The 26,698-nt window shown below is 34.2% G+C and overlaps 5 protein-coding genes and 1 pseudogene across 7 annotated transcripts; 5 read left to right on the top strand and 1 right to left on the bottom strand.

Moving 5' to 3' along the window:
- Positions 1–3,796: 3,796 nt before the first annotated feature.
- Positions 3,797–6,659, top strand: LOC102609979 (xyloglucan endotransglucosylase/hydrolase protein 2-like). Its single transcript, XM_006479274.3, has 4 exons — positions 3,797–4,047; positions 4,483–4,583; positions 4,811–5,004; positions 6,101–6,659. The coding sequence occupies exons 1-4, from the start codon at positions 3,870–3,872 to the stop codon at positions 6,492–6,494; spliced, it is 867 nt and encodes a 288-aa protein (XP_006479337.2). The 5' UTR covers positions 3,797–3,869; the 3' UTR covers positions 6,495–6,659.
- A 237-nt stretch (positions 6,660–6,896) lies between these two features.
- On the top strand, positions 6,897–8,246 carry LOC127900834 (xyloglucan endotransglucosylase/hydrolase protein 2-like; annotated as a pseudogene).
- Positions 8,247–8,638: 392 nt separating this feature from the next.
- LOC102611777 (uncharacterized) lies at positions 8,639–12,869 on the top strand. The gene is made up of 5 exons (XM_006479200.4): positions 8,639–9,020; positions 9,512–10,771; positions 11,399–11,548; positions 11,635–11,815; positions 12,532–12,869. Exons 1-5 carry the CDS (start codon positions 8,760–8,762, stop codon positions 12,708–12,710), a joined length of 2,031 nt encoding a protein of 676 aa, XP_006479263.2. The 5' UTR covers positions 8,639–8,759; the 3' UTR covers positions 12,711–12,869.
- Positions 12,870–13,151: 282 nt separating this feature from the next.
- LOC102611090 (uncharacterized) lies at positions 13,152–14,608 on the bottom strand. Of its 2 annotated transcripts, none has more exons than XM_025098735.2 (4): positions 14,174–14,608; positions 13,926–14,009; positions 13,661–13,777; positions 13,152–13,557 (listed from the first exon to the last, which is right to left on the bottom strand). In XM_025098735.2, exons 1-4 carry the CDS (start codon positions 14,466–14,468, stop codon positions 13,421–13,423), a joined length of 633 nt encoding a protein of 210 aa, XP_024954503.2. In that variant the 5' UTR covers positions 14,469–14,608; the 3' UTR covers positions 13,152–13,420. The 2 variants fall into 2 exon arrangements, with proteins under 2 accessions (XP_024954503.2, XP_024954502.2); XM_025098734.2 differs by having other exon boundaries at positions 13,926–14,060; positions 14,174–14,606.
- Positions 14,609–15,751: 1,143 nt separating this feature from the next.
- Positions 15,752–20,688, top strand: LOC102610787 (uncharacterized). 2 transcript variants are annotated; one of them, XM_006479196.4, is made up of 11 exons: positions 15,759–16,039; positions 16,198–16,293; positions 16,408–16,484; positions 17,270–17,349; positions 17,537–17,594; positions 18,323–18,408; positions 18,521–18,602; positions 19,137–19,220; positions 19,318–19,395; positions 19,818–19,937; positions 20,506–20,688. In XM_006479196.4, the coding sequence occupies exons 1-11, from the start codon at positions 16,024–16,026 to the stop codon at positions 20,686–20,688; spliced, it is 960 nt and encodes a 319-aa protein (XP_006479259.2). In that variant the 5' UTR covers positions 15,759–16,023. The 2 variants fall into 2 exon arrangements, with proteins under 2 accessions (XP_015386092.2, XP_006479259.2); XM_015530606.3 differs by lacking the exon at positions 19,818–19,937 and having other exon boundaries at positions 15,752–16,039.
- Positions 20,689–22,384: 1,696 nt separating this feature from the next.
- LOC102610489 (uncharacterized) lies at positions 22,385–26,104 on the top strand. Its single transcript, XM_006479195.4, has 6 exons — positions 22,385–22,793; positions 23,232–23,293; positions 23,397–23,668; positions 24,313–24,387; positions 24,497–24,559; positions 25,760–26,104. Exons 1-6 carry the CDS (start codon positions 22,687–22,689, stop codon positions 25,802–25,804), a joined length of 624 nt encoding a protein of 207 aa, XP_006479258.2. The 5' UTR covers positions 22,385–22,686; the 3' UTR covers positions 25,805–26,104.
- Positions 26,105–26,698: the final 594 nt, after the last annotated feature.

Genomic DNA, 26,698 nt, shown 5'->3' with positions numbered 1-26,698 from the left:
GAAAGTCGTCCTTCTCATGTGTGCTTGATTAACCATTCATTTACCTTGCTTTATTTGGTAATGCTGCCAACAGATTGATGCATCCTTTGCTTTAGAAGTGAAAGCTTCGAGAAAATGGGAATTTTTAACAATATCAGTCAGGCATTGAGCTCTGTAACATCATGGTTCTCAGGCACCCACTACGAAATGCTGTCGCTACAGCGTAATCTAGTCCTTCTACACGACAAAATTCCTCCTCATCGTTCACGTGGAATTACCGTCGCTTCTAAAGAACAGTCGTTTGGTGACGCATCTCAAGCCAAGCTGTTTTCAGAAGATGAATTCTTTGATGTTAGAGAATGTCCAGCGGACCCCAAGGACGTACTTAATGCGGAGAATCTGGTGAAAGAATCAACAAATGGGAAGAGAGGACGAAATATAGTAATATATAATAATGTTGAGTCCACAGAGTATGGTTACTCCTTTCTACTCCTTATGGAAAACAACAGGGATCTTCCTTTTGAATTGCAGCAGATAATCACTTCTGATTTGAAGCTTCTTACTTTAACTGAAGCGGGCCTCCCCTCTTGAGTCATCTTTCTTCCATCATACGCAGTGCTCTGTAAAGTATATATACAGTCCCTGGATGCCGCCTCTGTTCAGAATCTTTTATACATTAATTAATCTCACTCATAACTGTAATAATTGGGTTTTATGATCTCTATAAGAATGTTTATGTACCTCTCCTGAAGGCAACTGCCTCCCGCCTTTGCGGACCCCTTTTCAAGTGGATTGAAGCATGGGATAGGATTTCAAGAATTAGATATCTTGGAACAATGGCGTTCCTTCGGAATCTTGAGAAGGGTTTCCAGCGTTGACGCGGGTGGTAAAATCACCGCTATTGCTGCTTATGAAACCCTTGGCACACCCTCTTGGAGCACTGTTGCCGAAATGGGTATACATCATCTCTTATGTTTTGGTGGGTCCTTGTGCATCATGGTTGGTAACTTTGTTCAGATTTTACTCTGGCCATTGTAGCTTCTCTATTTATATACACTACATTTAGCCATTTAGGTATAACCAACTTCACTCGGAACGTAATAACATGCATTTTCTCACATTTTTTTACTCCTAATTTTGGACTGTAATCTATCTAGTGACAATGATAGTGCTTATTCTTCAAAAATCAGTCCTGCTTTGGCCATTTTAGTACTCTACAAAAATACAAAATCCTCATGGTAATTACTTATTTTAATTTTATCTTTTTTATTTCAGTTTTGGCACTTATATGACCTTCTGAAAGTAACATTTAGGTGGTAATTTTACCTTTTCCGATTTACCCCCGAGAACTCATAATTGTCACCAAGTGCCTGAAGCGGGAAGCCACCTTCAGATAATTACAATTCTCAAGGTGAATTTGCTGTAAATGTTGTATATTATTATTATTATTATTATCCATGAAGATGAAAAACTGAAATTCCCAAATTAAATGAGATCAAAGAAAGTCGGATCACCTATAGTAGTTCATTAGTTGCTGAAGCGATGCATGATATTTCTTTTAATTATATAAAATTAATTAAACCTGTAGACCGTCCATGCAAAAGCAAAAAGTATTCGACAACGTACATTCTGTTGTAACAGTTCTTGTACGTGCAGGTTGGTGTTCAAGAATCTGATCTCTGACCTCTGTAAACGATAATAAATGGTGTTGATCTTCATCAACTTTCATTGGTTTTTTATCCCTAAAATTGATGTCAAGGAACATAATTATGCATGTACAGGGGATTAAAGAGTACACTGGGAACAGGACAAAGTGAAACATAGCTAATTGGATAAGGATAATTGCTATCTTTCTTTTCTCTGGAAACCCCGCTATAAAAAATGTGGGAAAGAATTCCAAACCCCTTTATCCTGAATCAGCTGGAATTGTCATCTCGTAACTGCAAATAAAAAAAAAAGAAGATGAAATCACGCACAAAGAAATTCCACTTGTTGCTGAATTAAGTTTTAATTTAATTTTCTCTGCCAACATAAAAAAATTAAACCAGCTTATTATTTTTTGAATTAAAACCAACTTAATTAAAGATCTATAGTTTGATAAACTAACTTCTTTTTCCCTCGTTACATTGCAATCCATGATATTTATAGTAAAAAATTAAAAAGATTTTCTCAAATTGTAGGGTTAATTTTAGTTTATTCTCCTAATAAATTAGTTATCTTAAAAATATTTCCTAAATTTTTATATTTTAACTTATCCCTAATAAAAAATATCAGTGCAAATGGGGACATGTTGATGAAAAGAAATTATTTTCTTAACAATAGTTGGGATAAGTTAAGGTTTACAATAATTTGAGGGATATTTTGAAGATAATAAATTTATTAGAAGGTAAATTAAAATTGGCCCTAAGCTAAAAATATCAAAGTGGATCAATTTACTTTCAAATGATTAAAGTAAAATCAATTTCCACATACACATAGAAAAATTAAAACCTCATCCTAAAAAATAAAACTAGCAATGCTAATCATGCATCTTAATATCTAAGTCCTAGTATAAGTTTCAACTAATATGATATTCATTTATTGGATAGTAATTATGTAACTTTTGCAAGTTATAAAATTTATCATCTAACATATAATTGGCACATGTAGGGTTGGTAAAAAAATCTAGGTCTGGGCCAGATATGCAAATATCCGAATATGAGAAAATCCAGATCCGCACATTAAAAAAATTGCGATTTGAATGCTAAAACTTGGAATATGTGAATCTAGATCCAGATGCAAATCCAATCGAAAAACTGGATATCTGGATCTACATTATTTTTTAAATTATTTATTAAATTAAAATTAAATAAATAATATAAGTTAAATTAGAAAACATAATAGGATTAATTAAAAAATATATAAGTTAAATTAAATAAAAAAATGTCCAGATCTGGCATTATTTTATGTGGTATTTTTATAATTTTATTTGTGAATTTGCGGTGGTGTTAGACTTGGATTTATGATCCGCATTTGGATGCACCTAGTAGTATCTCGTATCCAAATCTGCATTTTTTCTGGATCCACATCCATATCCAAATATGAAAATATCAATGCAGATTCGAATTTGAATGCACTTATATATAAATCTGAATCTGAATTTTACCATCTCTAGACACGTGATATTGAAATTTAAATATTGGAATCTTCAATATTATTTAAATGAAACAAGCAAGTGTCCACGGCGTATCAAAACTAACAATATATGCAAAAACCCTAATAATTTGGATAGTATATTTTTATGTCATTTCAAGTTTCTAAAGGGACACACATGCACGCAGGATCTGAAGACCTAGATCACGTTGGGATTAAAATACTAGCATCAAAAGTGATAATAAATCTAGTAAATCAATTTTATAATACAATAGTAACAATACCAACAAAGCGAGTACGGGGCATGAATTAATCTGGAGCCCACACCTTCTTGGAACACTATTAAAAAACGTACGTGTCGAATATCTGTGATTTGATTGTGACGTCAAACCCATCATGCAATTAACCGTTCGCGCCATTCAATTAAGATTGGTTTAATTTGAAGTTTAAGCACAATTATAACGTGTTTTTAATCAAATTTTCTTGGAGTTTCTTTGCTTCTAAACATTGCTAAATTGCAATGATGTGGTTTGTTATGGGGGATAGCATGGTAAGAGAAGTCAATAGCGTGTGGGGAATTAAGGTTATGGCTCACACCCTTTATGCATGCATGTCTTTTTGTTCTTTATGCTTATGGGTTCGGGCTCGCATGGCGTCGTTTTAACCTTTTTTGTGGTGTATAAATTCATCATTCTATGCTAACACAAAGCACACAATCTGGTACTGGTTTTAACTATTAGCAAATATATATATTATCAATGGGTCTCTCTCAGTTTCTAGGTTTCTTTGTGTTTCTTTTGCTCAGTCGTGTGATTGCTGCGGCGACCAAAAGTGACGTTAAATTCGATCAAAATTATTACATTACGTGGGGAAACGATCATGTGTTGTCTCTAAATCAAGGGAGAGCTATTCAGCTGTCCATGGATCATTCTTCTGGTTAATATTATTCTCTCTTTCACCATGTTCTTACTCAATAATGCTTTTAAGTTTTCACGCAAGCTATATATTTGAATCTTCAACGTAGAATTCTGTAGTTGACTTGAAACTTTTGATACTAGATATTCATTATTTTCGGTTTAACAAGTACTGCTTTATTTATCCCAATAAGATAGTCCAGCTGGTTTGATTCTTGCAATCGAGGTATATTGTTAAGCTATTATTTAATTGAACGGGTGTCATATTAGGGAATTTGTTAAAGCTACCATTACACTAATCATTACACTAATCTTTCTCCCTCTACACGTTTTTATTTTTATTTTTATTGACATTAAGTAAGTCATTTGATGATATATAACATAATGATCATGCGATAGTAATTATATAAGTTGAGAAAAGCAATGTAGTGATCGACTACTTTTACATGTATTTTAGGTTCTGGGTTTGGATCGAAGTTACACTATGGTTCAGGCTTCTTTCATTTGAAGATGAAGCTAACGGACAAGGATTCCGCTGGAATTGTCACTGCTTTTTACGTGAGTATACCAAAGCCACCCTTACTTTCATTTCATCAACTATAAATCTCATATGCATAAAAGCAAGTTTTTAGCTCTTTAAGTATCAATATTTATTTGTCTCTTAGCTAATCAACTTCTCTTCTAGAAACAGTTTCACTGCATATGCATGGGTCCATGCATGTCACATAAAATATTAATGGGAGGATCTATTTATATGCTGATTTTCAAAGAGTTGAAATTGGCAGCTTACTTCACAAGGCGATAAACATGATGAGCTGGACTTTGAATTTTTGGGCAACAGAGAAGACAAGCCGATTACGTTACAGACGAATGTGTTTGCAAATGGTGTAGGGAACAGAGAACAAAGGATGCACCTCTGGTTTGACCCTACCGCTGATTTTCACACTTACAAAATTCTTTGGAACCCACATCAAATTGTGTAAGACCAATTAATCTCTCTCACAGATTTCCAACTAAATTATGCGTACTGTTTGTCAACCAAGTAACTTATTTAATTTATAGGTGAATAATGTTTGCTCTTATAATTAAAGTTTGTTAGTAATTTTTAACAAGGAGAATAACACTTTTTCTGTATAGTTTGTGAGTCTTATAACTTACCCTCTTTACAATTTTTGAATTCTAATTAATTGATGTCAAAACTTTCTTAGAAAAACTCATCCAATTATAAAACAACCACTGTCTTTTTGTTAAATTTTAACGTGCAGGATGTAATAGCCTAACAGGGTGTTATGAAAACGGCAGGGTGGTAAGTGATGATTCTTAAGATTGTAGGGTGCAACAAGGGTGAACCTATGTTGTGGCTGTGGCCTGCGGAGATGAAGCCAAAATTTTACTCTATAGGGGGCAATTTTATAAAATAATAATAAATATAAAAGTTTTGTCTTTCATCCATGACTCATTTTTATAAGTTGATAACATTATTCAATAGTTTCATTATCAAAACTATCCAAAATATCCTTCTCAATGTAATGTGATTAGGGCTGTTGGACTTTCGATTTCAAGTTATTGAGTTGTTAAAATATTTTAAAAGAGCAAAGTGGTAGAACAATGAAATTAAGAGGCAAATTAATAAAGATTACAACGTAACGTAATTAGACACTAGCATAAAATAGAAAGCTGAATATTTTTTTAATTCAGTGGAGGTGGCTGACCCATTTAGACCATACCGTCTCTGTCCCCAACATGGTGCTATTCTAAATTTAGCACATTTCATTAAAGATTTTACTTGTGCCTGTGGTCCTTGTGCGTTTAGGTCAGGATCAAAGATTCCTGAGAAGATAAGGGTCCTATCCTACATTTAGCACATTTCACTAAAAATTTCACATTTTTAGCCCCCTTTATTCTAAACATTTTATTTTGGGATAATCAAGTTTATAATTTGTTCAATATGTCCCCAAGTTAACCAAAATTCTGGTTCAGCCACCGGAAATGAAATATTGACAATATTTTTAATCAATTAAATATATATTTATATAGAGTTACTATGGATTTGAATTACTGTTGTTTTGTGACAGATTTTACGTAGACGATGTTCCCATTAGAGTGTTCAAGAATCTTGAAAGTATTGGAGTAGGCTATCCATCAAAGCCAATGCAAATAGAAGCAAGCTTGTGGAATGGAGAAAGCTGGGCAACAGATGGAGGCCGAACAAAGATTAATTGGACTCATGCACCATTCAAAGCTCATTTTCAAGGATTTGACATCAGTGGCTGCCCAGCTGATGATGATCAGAACCGAAGCATTCAACGATGTTATTCTTCTCAATATTGGTGGAATTCAGAGAAATTTTGGAAATTGCACTCTACCCAAAAAGCAAAATATGAAAATGTGAGAAAAAATTACATGTATTACGATCATTGTTCTGATAGACCTAGATACCCACATCCTCCCAAAGAGTGCCTTTACTAAAATACAAAATATATGGCCACTAGAGTTGGTGACCATTTATAATTTGTAACCAATAAAATTAAGTAGCATACGAAATTGTAAGTGATGAGTATGTATGATACTCAAACTTCTTAATCCTTAAAATAATGGGAGAAATTCCATACTATATAAGATATAAAATGCTTTAGTCAGAAGTCCTTTTTTTAATTTTATTGGAAGTGCTTCCAACATTATTGGTACAATGATGTGGTTCATTATGGGGATAAAGCGTGTGAGGAAGGTGAATCTACTTGTTGGTTCACATCCTTTTTGCATTTTTATTGCTTAATTCTTGGGAAGCTTCATCTAAATAAATTTACCCCACAAAGCATTTCTCTATAATTACTTAATTGCCGCAATTATTAAAAATCGAAATCGGCTTGAATGAATTTGATCTCTCGATTACTGGCTTTTTTCGGTGGGTTGTTCGCTTCAAGGATTATCAGCAACGTTAGCTTCGATCAAAACTATTACATTACGTGGGGATACGACCACTTTGGACACCAAATCAAGGAAGAGAAGTTGTGCTGTCCCTGTGTTATCCTTCGGGTGATAATTATCATTAATTCTTAACGAGGTGGCATTCATTATGCATGCGCATTTAGAAAAAAAAAAAAATGAACGTTACATTGCCTTTATAATTGTGTTGTAGGAGCTGGGTTTGGATCAAAGCTACTTTATGGATCAGGATTCTTTTATTTCAGGTTCAGGATGAAGATACCAGTCAATTCTGCAGGAGTTGTTACTGCTTTTTATGTGTGTACTGATACATTTCCACTATCTATTAATTCTCTTAATCAATTTTCTTCCTTTTTTTTTTTAATTTGCAAGGTGATTAATCGAAGTTTGTTTTAATTAACTAAATGGTAGCTAACGTCGCAAGGACATAATCATCATGAGGTGGACATTGAATTCCTGGGCAATAATGAAGGAAAACCTATCTACATATCAACAAACGCATTCACAAATGGCATAGGGGGAAGAAAGCAGAGGTTTAGCCTCTGGTTTGCATCACTGCTGATTTTCATACTTACCAAATTCTCTGGAACCATCATCAGATTGCGTAAGAATAATCTCTCCATCACACACTCTCTTTGTTTGTGTGTATATACGTTAAAAATGTTCTAATCCAGACTTTTAAAATGCCGAAAAATCCAAAAAATAAACAGTAAGATTTAAACATTTTAAATTTTAAATTCTCTTAAACCCCATGATTTAAAAATTTTACCGGACTTTTTCCACACTTTAAAATCTCAGATCATATATATATATATATATATAACCCTACGGTTTTCAGTTTCTATCACTTTTACTCTCATGTTGTTTTCCTAGCTACTTACTTACGTTAAAGTACATGCGAAAAATTGGTCAATTTGTCAGGTTTCACGTGGATGACATTCCCATAAGAATGTTCAGGAACTTGAGGAAATAGAAGCAAGTTTGTGGAACGCCAGTTGGGCAACAGATGGAGGCCGAATGCAGATTAGCTGGAGCTATGCACCATTCGAGGCTCGTTACCGTGGATTTGATGTTGCCCGCTGCTCTGTTGATAAAAGCTCAGACATGAATCAATGTTATGCTTCACATTATTGGTGGAATGAAGTGAGATTTTGGGAACTTGACTCCAACCAAAGAAGACGATATCAGAATGTGAGAAGGCATCACATGGTTTACGATTATTGCTCTGATACGCATAGATACCCTAGACCTCCCACTGAATGCCAATATAGTTGATATTAATCAATTATGATTTCATTATTCACTTGATGGTGGTGATAAAAAAAAAAATTGCAATAGTGAAGCAAGAACCGAAAAGAACAAGTGATTAGCATAGTATGATTTTAAAACGTCTCCTATTGCTAATGAATTTTTATTTAGTAAGTTTTACCTGATCCTTCATCCTGTGAACATTTTTCAAACTTAGTTTTTACCCGTTGGGGTTGTGGGTTCGGATATCTTCACTTTATAATTGTTACAAAATAATGGATAATCAGGCAAATATATGGGCTGATTCTTGGGCCGTTAGTCTCATAATCATCAAAATTCCAAGCCCAGAAACTGCAAAGTTACGCCAATTACTTTTTTTTTTTTTTTTTAATTTAACCCAAAAAAATAAAAATACTAATTAAAATTATATTCCTCCGAGAGCTCCAAGGGGGTGCTCTCCTTAATCTCATGGCGGATTCTGATAGCCCCGTCTCATTCTCATGACTTCAATTAGACTCACACAAGATCAACAACCTATAAATGGCTATATTATTATCTCGAAGGTCGAATCTTTTAGCTGTCGTCGTCCTACTTCTCTGTCAACTCTTTTTGTATGCTACAGTTTCTTCTTCTGGATCGGTTCTTAAACAAGGAGGAGGGGAAGAATTCTCAGAGGAGTTGCTTTTAAAGCCATTTCCCGATCGAAAAGTGTTGGCCCATTTTCATTTCCAAAGCAGAGCTCCCCACTCTAGTTCTCATGGCCGCCACCATCACCTCTTTCCCAAAGCCATCGCTCAGCTGGTACGCTACTATTTATTTATTTATTTTCAAAATCCAGCCTTTTATTTTGGGTCATTATGTTGTGTGAGTAAAAATTGTAAACCCTATTTACTTTTTATAGTGTGTAATTTAGAAATGGAGTAAAGATTGATTTTTTAAAAAAAAAATTTCTTGCTTTATCTTAGATTTTATTAGTTAAAGTTTGAGAAGTGTGATATTGAATGACTTACAACATTTTTGGGTTTATTTGCTTATTTTCTGGTTCTTAGTGGGTCATGAGATTTGGGTTTAGGATTGAAGCTGTAGACTATTTTGCTAAGTTTAAGACTTAGCAAAAGAAGTGCAAGCTCTTCAGAAAGCGCTTGTCAGTCCAAGTTCAAAGAGATTGGGCTTCGTTACAAGTTTCTATGATCAGTTACATCTATTAACTGAAAAGAGTTTAAGAAATTAAATTGTGACTTGCTTTATTTGTGATATAGTGTTTTATTCAAGGGATAGTATTGCCTTTACAGGTTAAGAAGTTTCGAGTCAAGGAAATGGAATTATCTTTTACTCAGGGTCGCTGGAGATATGAACAATGGGGTGGATTTGATCCCTTATCAAGCAATAATGCAAAACCCCCTGGAGTTGAGCTTTGGGCTGTGTTTGATGTCCCTCAATCTCTAGTTGATGTTTATTGGAGGAATTTAACCCACACGCTTTCAGGCCTTTTCTGTGCTTCTATTAATTTCCTAGAGTCTTCTACCACCTATTCTGCTCCTGAGTTGACCTTTAAGCCATCTTTTGGCAACCTGAGATATGGTACATTGCCACGTGAAGCTGTTTGCACTGAGAACCTTACTCCATGGTTGAAGCTGCTTCCTTGTCGAGACAAAGCCGGGCTTTCTGCTTTAATGGATAGACCATCTATTTACAGAGGCTTTTATCATTCTCAGCGGTTGCGTTTGACCTCAAGTGAATCTGGTTCAGATGAGGTGGATTCAGGCATTGGACTAGACCAAACCCTTACAGTAGTTCTTCAGCCTAGTAGCTGGAGAACGGGTAAGACTTATTCTGTTGAAACAAATATACAACCAAGTTGGTCAATTAGTTCAATTTTTGGGAGGAACATCCCTGGAAAATGTGTTATTGCTAAGTCTAGTAATGTATACCTTCAACTTGATAACGGTCTGGTTGGTGAACTAAAGAATCTGGAGAGGGAAAATGCTAAATATGTGGCCAACACTTTTGAATCTGAAGGTTTTCAGAGTAACCATGCCTTTAAGATATCAGTTACTCCAGACAAGGTGTTTGAAGAAGTAGATAACTTGCATGGCAAGAGCACATCTGTTATTTATGGATTTTCAGTTGAAAAGTACAGTGATTCCCAGCCATTTGATCTGGGGCTCACATGGAAGATTCCTGTAGTTTGGTCCTGTCAACAGGCACCATTACATGCTAGTAGGTTCTTAATGGGCAGTGGGAATGAAAGGGGTGCTATCGCTATCTCTTTGGAACCTACAGAATCAAGTGAGGGCTTACCGACGAGTCATATTATTGATGGGAGGTGTGAGCTGCGAGTTGATATTTTCCAAGTTGTGCCTTGGTATATTAAGGTGTACTTTCATACCCTGCAAGTGTTTGTTGATAAACAGCCTAGGGCCATGGCAGATGTTGTAGACAAGATACGGGTTTCGCCTTCCAAAGATAAGGTATCACCTGGGGTAATGGAGATGATTCTGAAGCTTCCTTGTGGCTCCAAATCAGCTGCTTTTTCTTTAGAGTTTGATAAGGTATGGTTTATGAATTATAGGTTTAATGGGAGAAATATGTAATTAACTATCAAACTGCTTAGTTTTAAATCTTGGTAATGCTCTGAAGTTTATATCAAACTTAAAGACAAATAATGATGATGATGATGATGTTTTCAGTATCTTCAAACATATGACAATTAAGCATGTTTTCTTGTCATACGAAAACCCATGATCTATAATGTCACTCCATTTACTACCTGGGAAAATGACTAGAGAATAAATTTAGAATACATTTCAATTTATACTTATGCATTGATTCCGAACAGAAAACTAAACTAAAACTGAATGCATGTTATTACCTTTGCCAATAAGAAATCATGCTGTCATTACTTGATAGAAAGTAAATTATTTCACCTTGATTGGTTATTCATGACATCTAAATAAAGTGTCTTGACCCACTCATTGGTGAGACTAACACCTAACTTCAGTAGTTATAGACACTGTTATACAATGCCCGTGTTCTTTTATTCAATTGATCTCTTTCTCAAAACTGGATCTAGAATGTGATGTTCCTCGGTGATTGTGAGGCCAAACTGAACAAGCATTCAGTTTAATTTTTTGCACATATTTGATTTTCTTATCTTCTACTTCAAAATGTCTCAATAGGGTTTCTTACACATTGATGAATATCCTCCTGATGCTAATCAAGGGTTCGACATTCCATCAGCGCTAATAAGCTTTCCTAGCTTCAATGCAAGGATGAATTTCTCTGAAGATGAATTTTTGAACAACTCACCGATTTTGTCTAAATTTCAGGTATAATAATGTTTTACTGTTGGTTATAAATACTCCATTTTTAATATTTAGCATCATTTGAATTATTGCCTCAATTTGTGGTACAGGAAACGAGTCCTGTTCTTTCTTACACAGAAGTGTTACTTATTCCTCTAACAACTCCTGACTTCAGCATGCCTTACAACGTCATCACCATTACATGCACAGTATTTGCATTGTATTTTGGATCATTGCTCAATGTGCTTCGGAGGCGTGTTGATGAGGAGGAGAGAATACTTAGAAGCAGAGGTAACTCTTATCTAGAAATACTATTGATCCAGCATGAGAAAACACAGAACAGCAGTATACATAATTATAATTTATAGTAAAATCTGACTTTTACAAGATGTGTTTCTCAATTTTAGTGTCGGTTAACTGGAAGCAAATTTCAATTCTTCAGGTTTGATAAAATATCTTTCAGTCAGCTGACAATGCTATTAGCAACATTCATAAATGTGTGTTGGTTGGATACAATCAATTAGAACAGGCTAATTAGGGCAGTTAGCAATATTTTAGGGAACTGTGCAAGTAGAAAAGACCGATTTAAATTTCCTCATTTCCTAACATCTAAAATTTGACTCTATTAGTTCTTGATGACATCTTAATTTTCGTGCAATTTTGTCAGAATACAAACAACTAAGAACAGAAAGATTTACTTTCAAGTTTTAATGAGATTTGGATATACTGTCAAATATTGTTAGTGATTGCAAAATCTACAACCCAGTCAAAAATAAATTTAGGTTGATATGCTTAATTCATGGTTGAGCTCAGGGCCTGAATTCGATTATGCCTCTGGAGGCCATGCTCGAAAAAATCTTTAATATTATGCACGGTAGTGTATTATTTGATGCTCTTTATGTCTTTATCCACCTGATCTAAAATTTCGCCACCACTACCTGATGTGCTACTTCTGTAATTGTGTTCCAGTATTAGATGCCATGACTAAACCATTTTTCTGCTTGCAGCTGGCCACAAAGCTGGTTGGATTTCTCAGCTGCTGTCCAGGCTATCAGCCAAGCTCAGAGGAAGACCACAGGAGCAGCCAACATCATCCTTGCCTCACTCTTTTATTAGTTTTAGGTTAGTACTGAAAATCTTGTTAGTAGCTAGTATTGCTGTCACTTGGCAATACTATTTTGGATGATTTCATTTCTTAGTCAGGTATCTCAGTGTACAATATGTGCAAAAGAAAACTATATGCGAGATCAGGAAAATGGTATTCGTTTACCACGAAGAAATGACCCCAGATGTATCCCAATTTTGTATTATTTCCTTATTCATTTACACACGATTTCTTTGTCTTCGTCATTTGCCCTTTGAACCAGTTTCTTAATCATCACACTTGCATATTTTCAATTTTATTCAACATTTTCATTGGGTCAGTCAGTTCCATATGCTGAATCCCCCTGGAAGCTTGTCTGTGTTAGTTTCTTCCGTTGATGGTTTCTGCCTTTGGTTTTGGCCTTGTATTGGTAGGTCATCAAGTCTTGAGTTAACTCTGAAAAGCAAATAATTGGGAAGAGTACACTAATTTTTAAAAATATTTTTTTAAGTGTAAAAGCTCCTTTATCCACGAAGAAGGAAATAAAATAGAAGTCATGATGAATTACTTCAATAAATGAAACTGGACATCAAATTCTCTGCTGATCAGTATTCAATAGCATGAATTATCTGCTGCATGCTGTTGAAATGGCATGTTACGATTCACCATACCATCACCAGATTTTACAAGTGTTTTTGACTTCCCTCATTCACCCACATTGCTTATCATTTACAAAGTCGGTCTTCTATGATTGTTAAGAAGGTTTATTTTCTCCGAGAAAAAAATCAACCCAAAAGAAGGAGACGTATGCTTCATCTGATTCTTTTGCAAGGAGTGGCAGTAATCACCTCATTTTCTCTTGGTCCTTTCACACTGTCACTCATGTGACTGCATGTAAATTGGGTCCTTGAAAAAGTGCTGCAATGTTTATTTGCTGATCCCTGACAATCTGAAAACAGCAAACAAAACAAATGATATGCGGGTCGGGCAAAAGCTGTAAATAGCAAAGGCAATGCCAAATACAGATGAGAGAACTTGAGTTTATTATGTACCTGAATTGGACTCTTTTATCTTCAGCTTCTTGAGTAAACAGAGATCTTCCAGCGAGTGCTTTCTCTTTAAGCCAAGGCCATTGCTCATGGCCGCATGATGATCTCCTTCTTCATATCCTAAACATCAAAACTTAAAATCAGTCACACACTGTTCATCTTTATGCATAATGAACAAATTTCATAGCCACTCTCCCTAATCAATGCAAGTGCACTAAGAAATCAGAAATTTGTATAAAAAGATTATTACCAACCCTTAAAACTTTACCTGAGCTGCTATCTTTCAGCTTTTTATTCTTGAACAAGTTGATATCTTCAGCCAATGGCCTCCGACAAATGCTACAGACAGGGGCTGCAAATTTACCAGGAGTCTCAACTAAAGTATCCCCAGAATTATGCAATCCTGGAAAAGGCAAGAATGGAACAAATGGCTTCGAAATTTACAACTAAAAATAAGTCCCCATATATTAAAAAACTAACACTGAATAAGCACATAAGGAATTGAAAGGAACTTACGCTTGCTGCCAACTTTGGAGAGCTTGCCGTCAACAATGAGTGCGTCCTTATCGTCCTTTCCAGTGGACAATCCCTTAGCCGAGAAAAACTTAATCAACGGCCTCCAAGTGACAGAGCTGGATACAAAATCGAACCCTCTGCTGATGAAGTGACCGTTGAGCTTGACAGTTGATGGATCCAGTCCAAACGCGCGGGCTATGGACCCCAAGTCGAGTCTCTGCTCGTCCCATGCCACAAACTGAATTAGGTTCGACACTGACGGGCAGAACAGTTTTATTGTTCTCGGATTGCTCATTGAATAATTCTATCTCCGGTTTCTCCTTCTCTCGGACTTTGAGCGTCTCTAATTCTCTCTCCGCTTTCTGGTTGTAATATTTGTTCGTGCATGGTGATTGTCGGTCTACTTGATTCTAACTCCTAACGCCTTCTGGATGTTTCTCAAGTACTTTCCGTAATTCTTACCGCGGCCCTGTATTTTCGCTTTTTTTGCCTCCCCGTCTATTGAAAACGACAACGTTTCAGGTTTTTCCACTTGTCCTCACGTGTAAACGTCCTTTTGGACAATATCAGTGTATCACTGTATCAAACGTCCTCTTTACCATATTCCGTATGATATCACTATATCAAACGACCACGTTTCATGTTTTTGCAATTGTTGACATAACACGTGTAAAACAGTAAAAGTCACCCTTTTTAATATTAATTTCAAAACTTTTATTAATTGTTTTAATTTTGTGTAATCTTTTTTGACTCACTGATATTACAATTAAAAATTTACAGATATATACAATTAGAAATTATCGGAACTTTTTGTAAGCAAAAGATTATCGACTTATTTTGAAAGATAATCGAGTCTTAATTTTTAATTGCTTGGACCATTAATTGCTGGCAGGCATTATTACGAATGAACTAAGAACCCATTGGTTAATTTTGTGTAAATTAAGCACATGATATTGTTATTGGCATGATTGGTAAGAGTATTATCAGAAAATCGTTTAATTCAACTTTTTTAAATATTAATTGACATAACTTTCAAAAAGTTGGAGGGATTAGTTTTGCAAATTACAAAACTTTTGTGGTCAATGTTATAAATTTCCGTTTACTTTTCAAGTTTTAATTCAATTACGTATTTAGAATATTTATTTTTTTTTCAGCTTTTGCACGATGCCGTTTGTTTGTTAAAATTTTACTAATTTTAGACTTCATTTTTTTAATTTACTTATTTATTTTTTAAATTCATGTCAAACAACCATATTTACGTTCTTTTAATTTATTAAAAAATATTACTTATATTCAAATATTAAATAATTAAAAATATATATTATTCAAACAGTAAATAATTAAACAAATATATTTTTCAAATATTTATATTTAGATTCATTTGTGTTTCAGCTAAATACAAATTTGTTCATATCTCAAAAAAAATAAAGAACAAACTTTACACTATAATTATTAATTAGTTTATTTGCATTAAAGCCTAGCCCATTGGTGGGCTTTATTACCTAAACAAAGTAAAGGTGAAATGTGAAATTAAAACCTGCATTTGGCGCCATTTGTTGCAGTAAAAAACGGTGGCGTTTTCAACAGATCAACTGAATAGAATAGAAGTACAGGGATTGCATTTCACGGCTGGGAAAGGGAAAGCAAGTTCTTTTCTTGTGAACGAGGCAGCGAACAAAGTATTATCGACTGTTAGAATCAGTACCGAGCCTTCAATAGTTTCCCAATCTCTCAAATGCTTCGGTTGCAAGGCTTCTCTGAAGCCACTAGAAGTCTCAACCACGCCGTATTAAAAACCTCATTTGGATGCCAGCCATTCAACGACGCCATTCTGCTGGCTCCAATCTTCAATGCCGTCCGATCACGGTATGAATATGAATCGCTTGTTGCTTCTTTCAATTTCAATGCTACTATTTGTTTGTTTGGATTCAAAATTAAAACAGACATCAATCTATTGTTGATTGCTTTGACATTAAGATTTGATATTTTCTAAATAAAGCGAGCAATTTTGTACTTTCATTTAGAGACGACCGTCTTGGAAGTAGACAAGAAACTGCTCAAGGAACTGGAAGGATTTGGATTCCCACTTGCTCGAGCAGCGCGGGCGCTTCATTATTCTGGTGCTTAGGCCTATTTTGTGGATATAAATTGACTTTGGAAATTACATTAGTTTCTAATTGTTTTTAATTTCATATGCAAAAAATTGAATTTTTCTTTTTGTCTTTTCTTTCCAGGCAATGGTAGCCTTGAGGATGCTATAAATTGGATCGTTGATCATGAGAACGATGCTGAGGACGATGAGATGCCTTTGGTATGAACATGATCTTTCATCTTGGCAAATTCTTTTGTTTCTTTCTAATTCCCCATTCCTATCTTTTTACAGTCCCAATTGTTCTCTTTTCATTTGGGAATTCTACTGCATAATGATGTATGCTCGTAGGCAAGGTCTAACTAAATGACTACTTCATCTATTGTATTGATGTGGGGAAGAAGAGCTAGCTCCTCTACATTAAAGTTAGTTTATGAAATGATGTTACAATTTGGACAAAGAGAACTAAGAGCAGGATTTGCAGTTCTGGTAGGCAGCTGGGAACTGGAACCATAAGTGTTTTATTGGATATATAGTGACAGATCAGGGCTTCTAAAACACATGATAACTTATGTGGTTGATTACTGGGACATTATATTCTCTGAATATGATAGTTTTTTACTATTTACTCCAATGGTGATTTTGGGGTTGGTAGACCTGAGAATTAGAGAAATGTAATACTTAAGCAAAGCTATTATGCAGATGATGGCGCTCCATATGCCTAGATTTTGTGTCATGATATAGAATCGAGGTTTTTCTCTGTTAAATAAATTCTCATCTGCACATCTACCTCTCAAATTGATGGTTTGATCAATTATCAAATCATCAAATAGCATTTCATAGTTTTCCATGGCTTCTATTCTTTCATTTTCATATAAGGAGCGCGAGATGTGATAAGATGGAAAATTAGGTTCATAAGTTAAATAGTCTAGCATATGACCTTTGAAAGATCTTATCTTTTTCGAACTATCACTGGATATTTGTCTCATCTGTTCAATTCATTTCAGATAGCTGTCAACATTGAAATTGAATCTCCTCAGCCAGATCATATGATGGAAGAAGTGGAAAAGAAAGCGCAGGAAAAAAGGTCATCCCCAACACCCCCACCCAAATAGAGTACTCTTTGATGAAAAACTCTGCAGCTTCTTCTTCTCTCATTATGTCCATTTGCATATTTACACTCTGAATGTTTTCTAGATTGATCCTGTATTTTCTTCTGAACATATAAGCTCTCTCCCTCCCCTTTCACTTCTACTATTGTTCTTCATTCTCAGGGATCGAGCTCACCAGAGGAAAGAAGAAGAAAAGAAACCGGAAAGCAACAGCGAGAAGGTAGTTTGTAGTCTACTCCTCCCTATTGTCCTATGATAGTTTTCTGCAATCTTTATAATTTTAGGCAATCAGACAGGGACATAATCATGCTCCCTATCTCTCTAAATATGTATGCCAAAGAATTCAATAATATAAGACTTTTGCTTAGTCTTTAAGCCACTATTTTCATTCTCTAATTTGTATGTTCCCATTTTGTTTCCTAGGAATATTGTTGAGATTATGCGATCATAATTTGGTCCATAGAAGCTAATGTTCTGTATCCTTCTATAGAATAAGGATATCTAATTGAGATTTTGCCAGTGTTGAATATCATCTGGATCATATGTTTTCTGCTTCCATGGAGCAAAACCCAAAAAATAATGCTAGATGCTCTCTATATATAGAGATGTTATTGTGAATAATAATGGTACGAATTCCACTACATGAAGATTCTGCTAATTTGTGGACATTTTCAAATCATTAAGAGTGTTTACTTTTAGGATTGCTTTGACCGCCAAGCCTTCTGACTGATTTGCATAACTCATTTTATAATATTTTGAGGATAATAATGCTGTTACCTAGATTTGTCTTTATTGAGCCACATTTCATTACTACTTGCCCTGTGAACATCAATCTGGCATTTACGTCTATTTTGGAGTTCTGATTAGTGTTTCGCCTATGGTAGCATTTCCATTATTTTGGTTGTTAACTGCTTCCTCCTCTCAAGGTTTTAGATGTTGCTTACCTAGGTGCTACATCGGTTACAGCAAAGAATACATGCAGGTAAGGAGTTACTTGAGGCAAATCTAACTGCTGCGGAAAATGAAAGGCAACGGTCTGTCTTATTCCAGTAACTGCTGTTTGTATGCCATGTCATGGATACTTTATCCATTTCATTTTTAACATATCCTATTCTTTCCTACTTTTGGATGCAATCTGTTTCTCAGCTTCTTAGCCACGAGGAAAGCTGAGAAAGAGGAAGTGAAAAGAGCAAGGCAGAAAATTCGTCAGAAAATAGAAGCAGATAAGGTGTTTGTTAGTTATTTATCACAGTTTTTTATATATTTTGCTTTGACTGCTTGAAGATGAGATCTCAAGCATACCAGATAAGAGTTTTGGTATTTGTACTTGAGACTTTGAAAACCTTTCTCCTTTAACTTATGAGCCAAGGTTAACAACATTGATTCTCTGTCAATTTTTTGAAAAAAGTAATGCTAATCATGACTGTTTCATAACTAGTGACCCTTCCCAAAGAAACAAAGAAATTTCATGAGAAAAATATTCTAGAAAAGTAAATATTTGAAAATTTTTCAATTGGATAATAGTGGACCAGAGAGATTTTAAAGTCATGGGTAAAAACTTAATTAACTGTTCTAGAGGACTGATTACACTATTAAAGCATCTGGAATCAGTGATGTAAAATTGTAAATAATCTTTGAAAATCTATGCTAAAATTGACTCTGCATTTTTATGTTTCTTATTTTAAGCAACAGCCGTTCCAAAAATCTTAGTGTTCTCAAAACTGTCGTGTGACTCCCAAGAATTGTGGGTATGTCTTCACAGGTAGAAAGAAGGCGGCAGCTTGGATTCCCATCAGAAAACCCCGTAACTTTAAATCCTTCAAAGCCTATTGTACAGGATAAAATGGTAAGGTTGGAAGAAAAATCTTATATACATGGAATTTCTATCTGGCCTAAACATATGCTGACATTGATGTGTTTTTCTTATCCTGTTAAAATTGTAGACCTCTTTGCCTGTTATGACTATCACAAAGGCTGAGAAAATGAGAGAATGTTTAAGGTCTCTCAGGCGCAATCATAAGGTATTAGAAATACCATCTTTATCTTTATTTTTTAACAAGCAGAAGAGCCGAAAAGTCAGTAATGCGTTTGGCTATAAGGCTACATAAAGAAATTCATTAAAAATAATGGTGAATTCTGTAAGATAGATTAAATTTGCAATTGAATTGCATGAAATTCATGCATAAGCACAGTTTACAGAAAGTGTTTGAAGACATCCAATTGAAACAGAAACCCCAATTAACTGGAATTCTATATTTAAAAATAGACTATGAACCTGAGATTTTCTAGGTCATTTTTAAGTCTCTAAAAATTTCCATCCTCATGAACTGAGAATTTAATATGCTGCTTAGTATTACTTAATAGTCTTGATTTGGACATGTTCACTAATTACTATCAAAAGCTTCTCCAGTTCAACATATTTATTTTTTGATTTTGGGTCTAGGAGGATGATGCCAGAGTAAAAAGGGCCTTTCAAACTCTTTTGATTTATGTTGGAAACATTGTAAAGAATCCCAATGAGGAAAAATATAGGAAGATTCGACTTGGCAACCCATTATTTCAGGTAAAGCACTCTTCCTGGCATTTGTATGTGAATGAACTGTATGGTGACCTTTAGAATCAGTGAAATGTTGTATTTTAACCACCCTACATTTTTGACTCCTTCTAGGTCCTAGTTTCTTCAGATTCAATGAAACTTTTAGGTTTAGTTATTATCACATATTTCATCAACTGATACAAAGCATTGTGTTTGTTCTATCAAACTTTACTTTATTAGACCGATAGGGGTATTATGAGCATATAAAATGGCAATTGGTAGAGAAATAACACATTTGATCACAAGGATGCCTAGCAAAGAGTCCTCACCTTTATTAATTGAGGCGGCATACGTTTCTTGAAAGTCGCATGTTTTCTTTCAGGCACTGCACGGGACCCATCTATTCCACAGCTGCTAGGCAATAAAAGTAGATTGCTCATGGAGACTTTTTTCTAACCCTGGATGGTTATAATTTACTGAATACATCTTTTTGTTCTTTTCTCTGAGAATGCTTTTTGTAAACGCGATTAGCAGCTTTTCTATGTTATCGTCATGATTATTCTCAATAATATCTTCTTTTACCATTTCGAAACAGGATAGGGTTGGGAGTATGAAAGGAGGAATTGAGTTTCTTGAGCTTTGTGGATTTGAGAAAACTGAAGGGGGTGATTTCTTGCATCTTCCTAGCGACAAACTTGACATGGAAAGGTTAAACGCAGCTGGTTCCTTATTAAGGTCTGCAATGACAAATCCCTTCTTTGGCCTTCTCGGTGGCTAAAAGAGGATTAGTGTTATATGAATATCCAGTTCCGTATCTATGGTCTAAAGTTTCGAAAGAATCTGCGTACAGATCATATGAAGACAAACATATAACATATCCATTTATCTTCCAACAATTATTTGTCTTATGCTGGGTTTTTTTTTTCTATTCTTTTATGAGGGAATATTGCACTGTTCAAAGCTAAGACTATGATAATGAATGGAAATGGAGAATTTCAGCTCCCATGAAGATCCAATTCTTCCCCTGTTCGGTTTTCTTTTTTCTTTCTCTAAACCACCAACAATTGTAAAGGACAATGTACGGTGCGTTTATTACTTTTTACATCCTCTTTATCTGAGGAGAGATTGTTACATTGGATACAGCATGTAAATCCAATACAATATTTGAAACTTTCTTTGCTATTTGTCAGGACAGATTGTTTTATTGTTTAAATTCTTAATTAATTAATTAATTATGTTATATCATATTAATTTGTATAAGTAATTGTGGCGGTAGAATTATTTTTTTTGAGAAGTCTTTTCTTCTTTATTTATTTTCACCTTTATATTTTAAGCTCATTTATCATAATCTTTTATGATATGATGAAATACGCACATGTCGTAAATTTGAAATGAGAATTGAATTTTAATATATCTTCACTTTAATTTTAAAAAGATATATAATGTTTCGTGGATATATTTGTTAAAACAAAAAATAATTGAAAATGTTTCATAAAATAATTGAAAAACTACCCTAATCATTTCCGCCTGTAGCCCAAAAATATTTAACCTCAATGTATATTAGGGCATGAAAGAATGAGTTGCTCCCTCGTGGGTATTTTTGGGTGTGTTTGGTATTATTTTTCAAATGGTTTTTTTAGTTTTCATTTAGAAGATAAGAAGGATTAGTTTTTTGTGAAGATGTAAACGCATTTGGTAATTTGTTTTAAAATTAAAATCTAAAAATGAAAAATAGTAAAAATGTGTTTGGTAGTTTGTTTGAAAATTTATTTGACATAATTTTTATGAAAATTATTTTAGAATAGTTATATGAAATGCGTTAATTTTAAATTTATCTTCTTGTTATTTTAGATACTTTTGCAAAAATGAATAAACAAGTAAAATAATGTAGTAATAAATATTAATATAAAATTATGAGTTTTTATATTGTTACAAAGTTTTATTAAATAAAATATTATAGAATAATTTATAGAATATCCATAATTATTTCAAAAAAATATTTATTATTTTATATTAAAGTATTTTTTAACCAAATTATTGTATACATAACAAATCTACTATGTATTTGTCATTTTTAAATTAAAGTATCATGTTTGTATTTAACATCTTTTCGAGGCCCACGACTTTTTAGTGGTAAAAAGTCACAAAAGTCACCAAAATGTAGTCCCATACGTTAATTGCATGTAGGATAGAAAAACAAAATTTAGATAACACAAATATTGTGATCTTTGCATTTGTTAAGAAAAATTAAAGAATAAAAATATTTCATTCTCCATAATTTCTCATTATAGAAATGAAATGTCCGACCAAATGTATTTTCAATTTTATTATTTTTGTAAAACGAAAAACGCTCAGTTAAAAAATGATACGAAACGCACCCTTCATTTCTTTGAAAAAAGAGTAGGTTTCCCTCTATTGCTGCAATTTCCAAAAACAAGTGCAACTGCCCCGATCCGCAACGCAATCGGGTTCGGGCAGCGAAAACTTTAAATTCCGAAAATATCCCTGTCTTTCTTTAACATCCACCCGCGTCTCGAAAGCCGAAGTAGTGGATAGTGAAATCCCTTATGCTTCTCCAATTTTTCAAGTTTACAGAGAATGCGTTGAAAAACAATTTGGCTAATTAATTTCACTTTTTCTCTCTCGTTTAAAATATCTGAAAACTTATTGCTTTGCATTTACTTACGCTGACAGCTTTGGTTCCATCTCTCTAGAATTTCAAATTATTCTTCAATTTTTGGCCAAACTAGGGTTAGGGTTTTAATTTAGATAAAAGATGTATGCTGATCGAGTGGAAGCTGCGGCGAAACAGTCGGTTAAGGAGCGTCTCAACGGTAATTCCGTCGGTGATTCTACTCGTAGGCGATCAATCACTGGCAAAAGGTTCGTAATTTTAATCTAATGTGATTTATTGCAATTGCTTTGTTCAATTTGAAACTGAGTTTTACTTCACAGTTACCTATTGTAGCTGTGCTGATTTCCTTTATGTATCAGATACGTGTAGAAGCTTAGAAAATTAGTTCACATTAATATTTTAGTTATGAGATTATTGGGTTTTACAATTTAGGATCTGGGTCTTATTCTGTAAATTGGTCTGGCTCTTGCTTCCTGAAGTTTAAGAGTTTGCTTGTAAGGTATGAGTTTTTCACTTTTGAACGACTGGTGATAGTATCATATTGTGTTCCCTTGAAGGCTCAAAATTCTTTTAAGTAACTATAGTATTTAAATAATCTTGTTTTGGTGGTTAGTTTCTGTGATTTTTTTTTTTTTTTGAGACTTCATAATCGTGTCATTGTAATGAACTAATGATATATTTTGCAGGCAAAGGCAAGCTGACAAGTGGGAGCATGATCTTTACACTGATGATGAACCAAACGCTTCAAGTATGGATTGATTGTGAACCTGGAACTAAAAATTGCTGCTATTCTTGGATGCAACTAATATCATCTCTAATTGGTTTTGACTGTGTGTTAATGGCTTGTGAAGATCGCATAGTTGGTGTTCGAGATCTTCGTTTGAAACTTCAAAAGAAGAGTCTACAGCAAGTATCTCAAAGTGGAAAGGGGCATCTTTCAGGCGTGCGGGATCTTCGTGAAAAGTTATCTGGGACAATGAATTCACAGCCAGTGAACTCTGATCCGCCTAAACCAAAATTGGAGGCTGCCAAACTGGCCAGAAAGAGTGTAGCCGTTGAAGCTCCTGAACCAGAGTCCAAAAGAATTGCTGTTCCAGCTTCTAAAAAGAAAGATCAGCAAAAGGCATAAATTTTCTGCTTTCCTTTTTATATTAGTTCTCTACATTCATTTCTAAGAGCTGTAAGGAAGAATCCTGTTTTAGGTTAGATTTTGGCCATGTTTAGGTGAGAATTTCAAGCCAATTTTTCTTGAGGCTACACTGTAAGTTTCATTTTTTTTTTTTTTTTGTATTTGCATGTAGCGCACAGAAGTGTGAAATGCTTATTGTTTCCTGAAGAAACATATTAGAAGCACCACCCATTTACCTTGCTAATATAGTTATGTTTTCTAGAGCTTTTTATGTGTTCTTCCAATGTTGAATGAAGTAAGCAGCCCAGTATTTTCCCAGATATTTGAAGAGAAGAATGGTAGGCTAAGTTATTTGGACTGTTGGAATGAGGCTTGATTTAAGTTTGATATGTCTTAAATAAATTTTGAGGAATAGACGAGGAAAAAAAGGGTTCACATGTCTGTCTGTATGAAATTTAAATAGTTTTTCGTAAAATAGGTCAAATTAAGCATGTCTTTTCACCTCCCTCGCACCTAAGTTTGGACTCTTCAACTGAGGTCTTAGCTTCCCAGTGTATTAGTTAGATCTACGGATGTGCACGTATTTTCTGTTCCTTCTTTTTGTCTCAGAAATTCTAAGCCTGCATCTTTTCATTCAGGCTGAGACATCCGTGGATGGTTTTCTGCGATCATTGGGTCTTGAGAAGTATTCCATTACGTTTCAAGCAGAGGAGGTATGTAAACCTACTGCATTCTTCTGCTTATTGTGTTTTATTTTTACTTGTTATTTCCAATCATTATCCTAGGGATTTCTACTACTTTTAAGACCCACTCCTTCTGCAGGTTGATATGACAGCCCTTTTACACATGACCGATGAGGATCTCAAGGCCTTAGGAATACCTATGGTAAATTCCCAAACTCACATGCAATATGTAATTTTTTTTTTAAATAGATTTCAATCTCAGTGCAATAATTTACAGAATACAAGAAGCTTCCTGTTTAGATGTAATAGGAGAATTTGAAGATTTATTTTTTGGGTTCCCTGCCAAGGACGTGTTAGTCAATCATGTCATTTAAGAACTAGGAGTCAATTTTTTGAAACCATGTTTGAATATGTCCATTGGAGTTCCTGTTCTGTTATCATGATATGTGGACAATGCATGTTCATTTTATTAATTGTCAGGGCGATCCATATTTGTCCAAATACTAAATTGTATTGGTTCCACAAATGATGTCTTTATTTTGGAAAATATGACTAGTTTTGAAAATTTAACTGTACTCCCTTTTTTAGTTCTGTAATAACAGTACACATTGTTTTAATATCTTTTGGTGTATTTATGCTGATGATTAGTTATGGATTCAATTGTTTGGACTCGCTTATTTTTCCATCCCTTCAATTATCATGGAAATAAATATAATGATACCACAAGAAAATAGGCGCAGGGGATTGGTGAAATCTTCTAGATTCGATTTCTTGAGTTGGACCTTTTGGTCTTTAAGAAGGACGAGAATCTTTTTTAGAATGTAAAAGTTGCACCTATCTTTATCTTTGTACTATGTTGTGTTCATATGTGATAAACTTGTACCTGAATATAGATATTTAAGTAGATACATTATTTCTTCTCCTTTAAAAAAAAATAATAATACAAAAGTAGATACATTATATAGATGTAAGAATGTGCACACAACAATAGAATTATAGTGCGACTGGTTGGCCTAGAGTAATCCCATTTTATGATTTTGCCTGCTGCCTACGCTGGACCAGTCAGGGTTGGGATTTCTCCCTTTTAAATGGGATGCATGTCCTTAGGTATCAGTGTCTTTTAACCTGATCAAGAGTTGATGAATATAACATGATTTTTGGGTATATTTTTTCTCTTGGCTACACATGGAGAATGCTTGAAATTGAATGCTGTTAGATTCAATCGAAATTAGTTGACAAATTTGGCTAGTAGTCTAACTCTGTGAATCAACTACTTGGCAGTGAGCTGCCTTCATGTGCTTTTGGATGTTTTGCCATACCTGATTTTCAATCTATTACAGTTATTTGTTCTTTACTTTGCAATGATTAATAGAAGATTTTTTATTCATATTGTTGGTTTCAGGGCCCGAGAAAGAAGATACTCTTGGCATTGGAATCCAGAGCCTAACATCTCAGGCTGTAACTAGTTCTTATGCATGTTGGCATGGGTTTTGATATGTTTATTGGTTTCTCCTTACAAGTTTGTATCTTGTACTTTGGTTGATACGAGCTTGCATGTAACCATGTGTCATAAAAGCCATGCCTTCTTCCCCCCTCCTTTTTTCCCTCTCCTTTTTTTCTTTTTATAATTTTTACCTCCTTTTTTTTAAGTTTTTTGGCTGAAAGTGGCTCCCGTAAGCTTGTTATTGAAATGAACTCATAGAGTAGAAACTTTAAAGTAATGAATGTACTATTTTGTTAGCTGTTATCTATGGCTTGCTAAAATCTTGAAACTGTGGCTAGTGGGGAGTGGGGCTTTTTGGTATAGCGTTTATCAATGCAGTTTCCTTTGCTGTTTATTGGATTTTAAATCAATTGCTTCCACTTTAAGCATGTTTTAATCTTAAGGTATGTTAACTCTTTCTCTCTCTCTCTTTTTTTTCTTTCAAATTTTGAAAGTGTCACCGAAAAACTCTCTTAATTTTGTTCTTCAAATAAGGAGGAAAAGTAAATTCTTTTAAAAAGACTTTTCAAATAAAAACAAGTTAATTTTATTTTAATCAAATCTTTTTCTTCGCTAAATTTAACTATTTTCTATTGATTCTCAACAAATTTAATTATCTTCTATTTTATCACTTATTCAATTTCAATTACCCTCAACTTTTTCCTTCAACAAGTTTAATGAATCTCTATTTATTTTCCCTTCAACAAATTTAATGAATCTCCATTTTCTTCAAGTATTTTTAACTCTTTATAAATTAAGTCATTAGTGATGTAGATGGTTCAATGAATTGAAATGAATTAGGAATTTTTTTTTAGAATGTTGGATGATCAAATTGATCCACTTTGATGAAGTTAAATG

The sequence above is a fragment of the Citrus sinensis genome, chromosome 3 (genome assembly GCF_022201045.2).
Source record: "Citrus sinensis cultivar Valencia sweet orange chromosome 3, DVS_A1.0, whole genome shotgun sequence".
Lineage (NCBI taxonomy): Eukaryota > Viridiplantae > Streptophyta > Magnoliopsida > Sapindales > Rutaceae > Citrus > Citrus sinensis.
The sequence above is the reverse complement of the archived record's forward strand: the minus strand, read 5'-3'. Positions and strand labels throughout refer to the sequence as shown.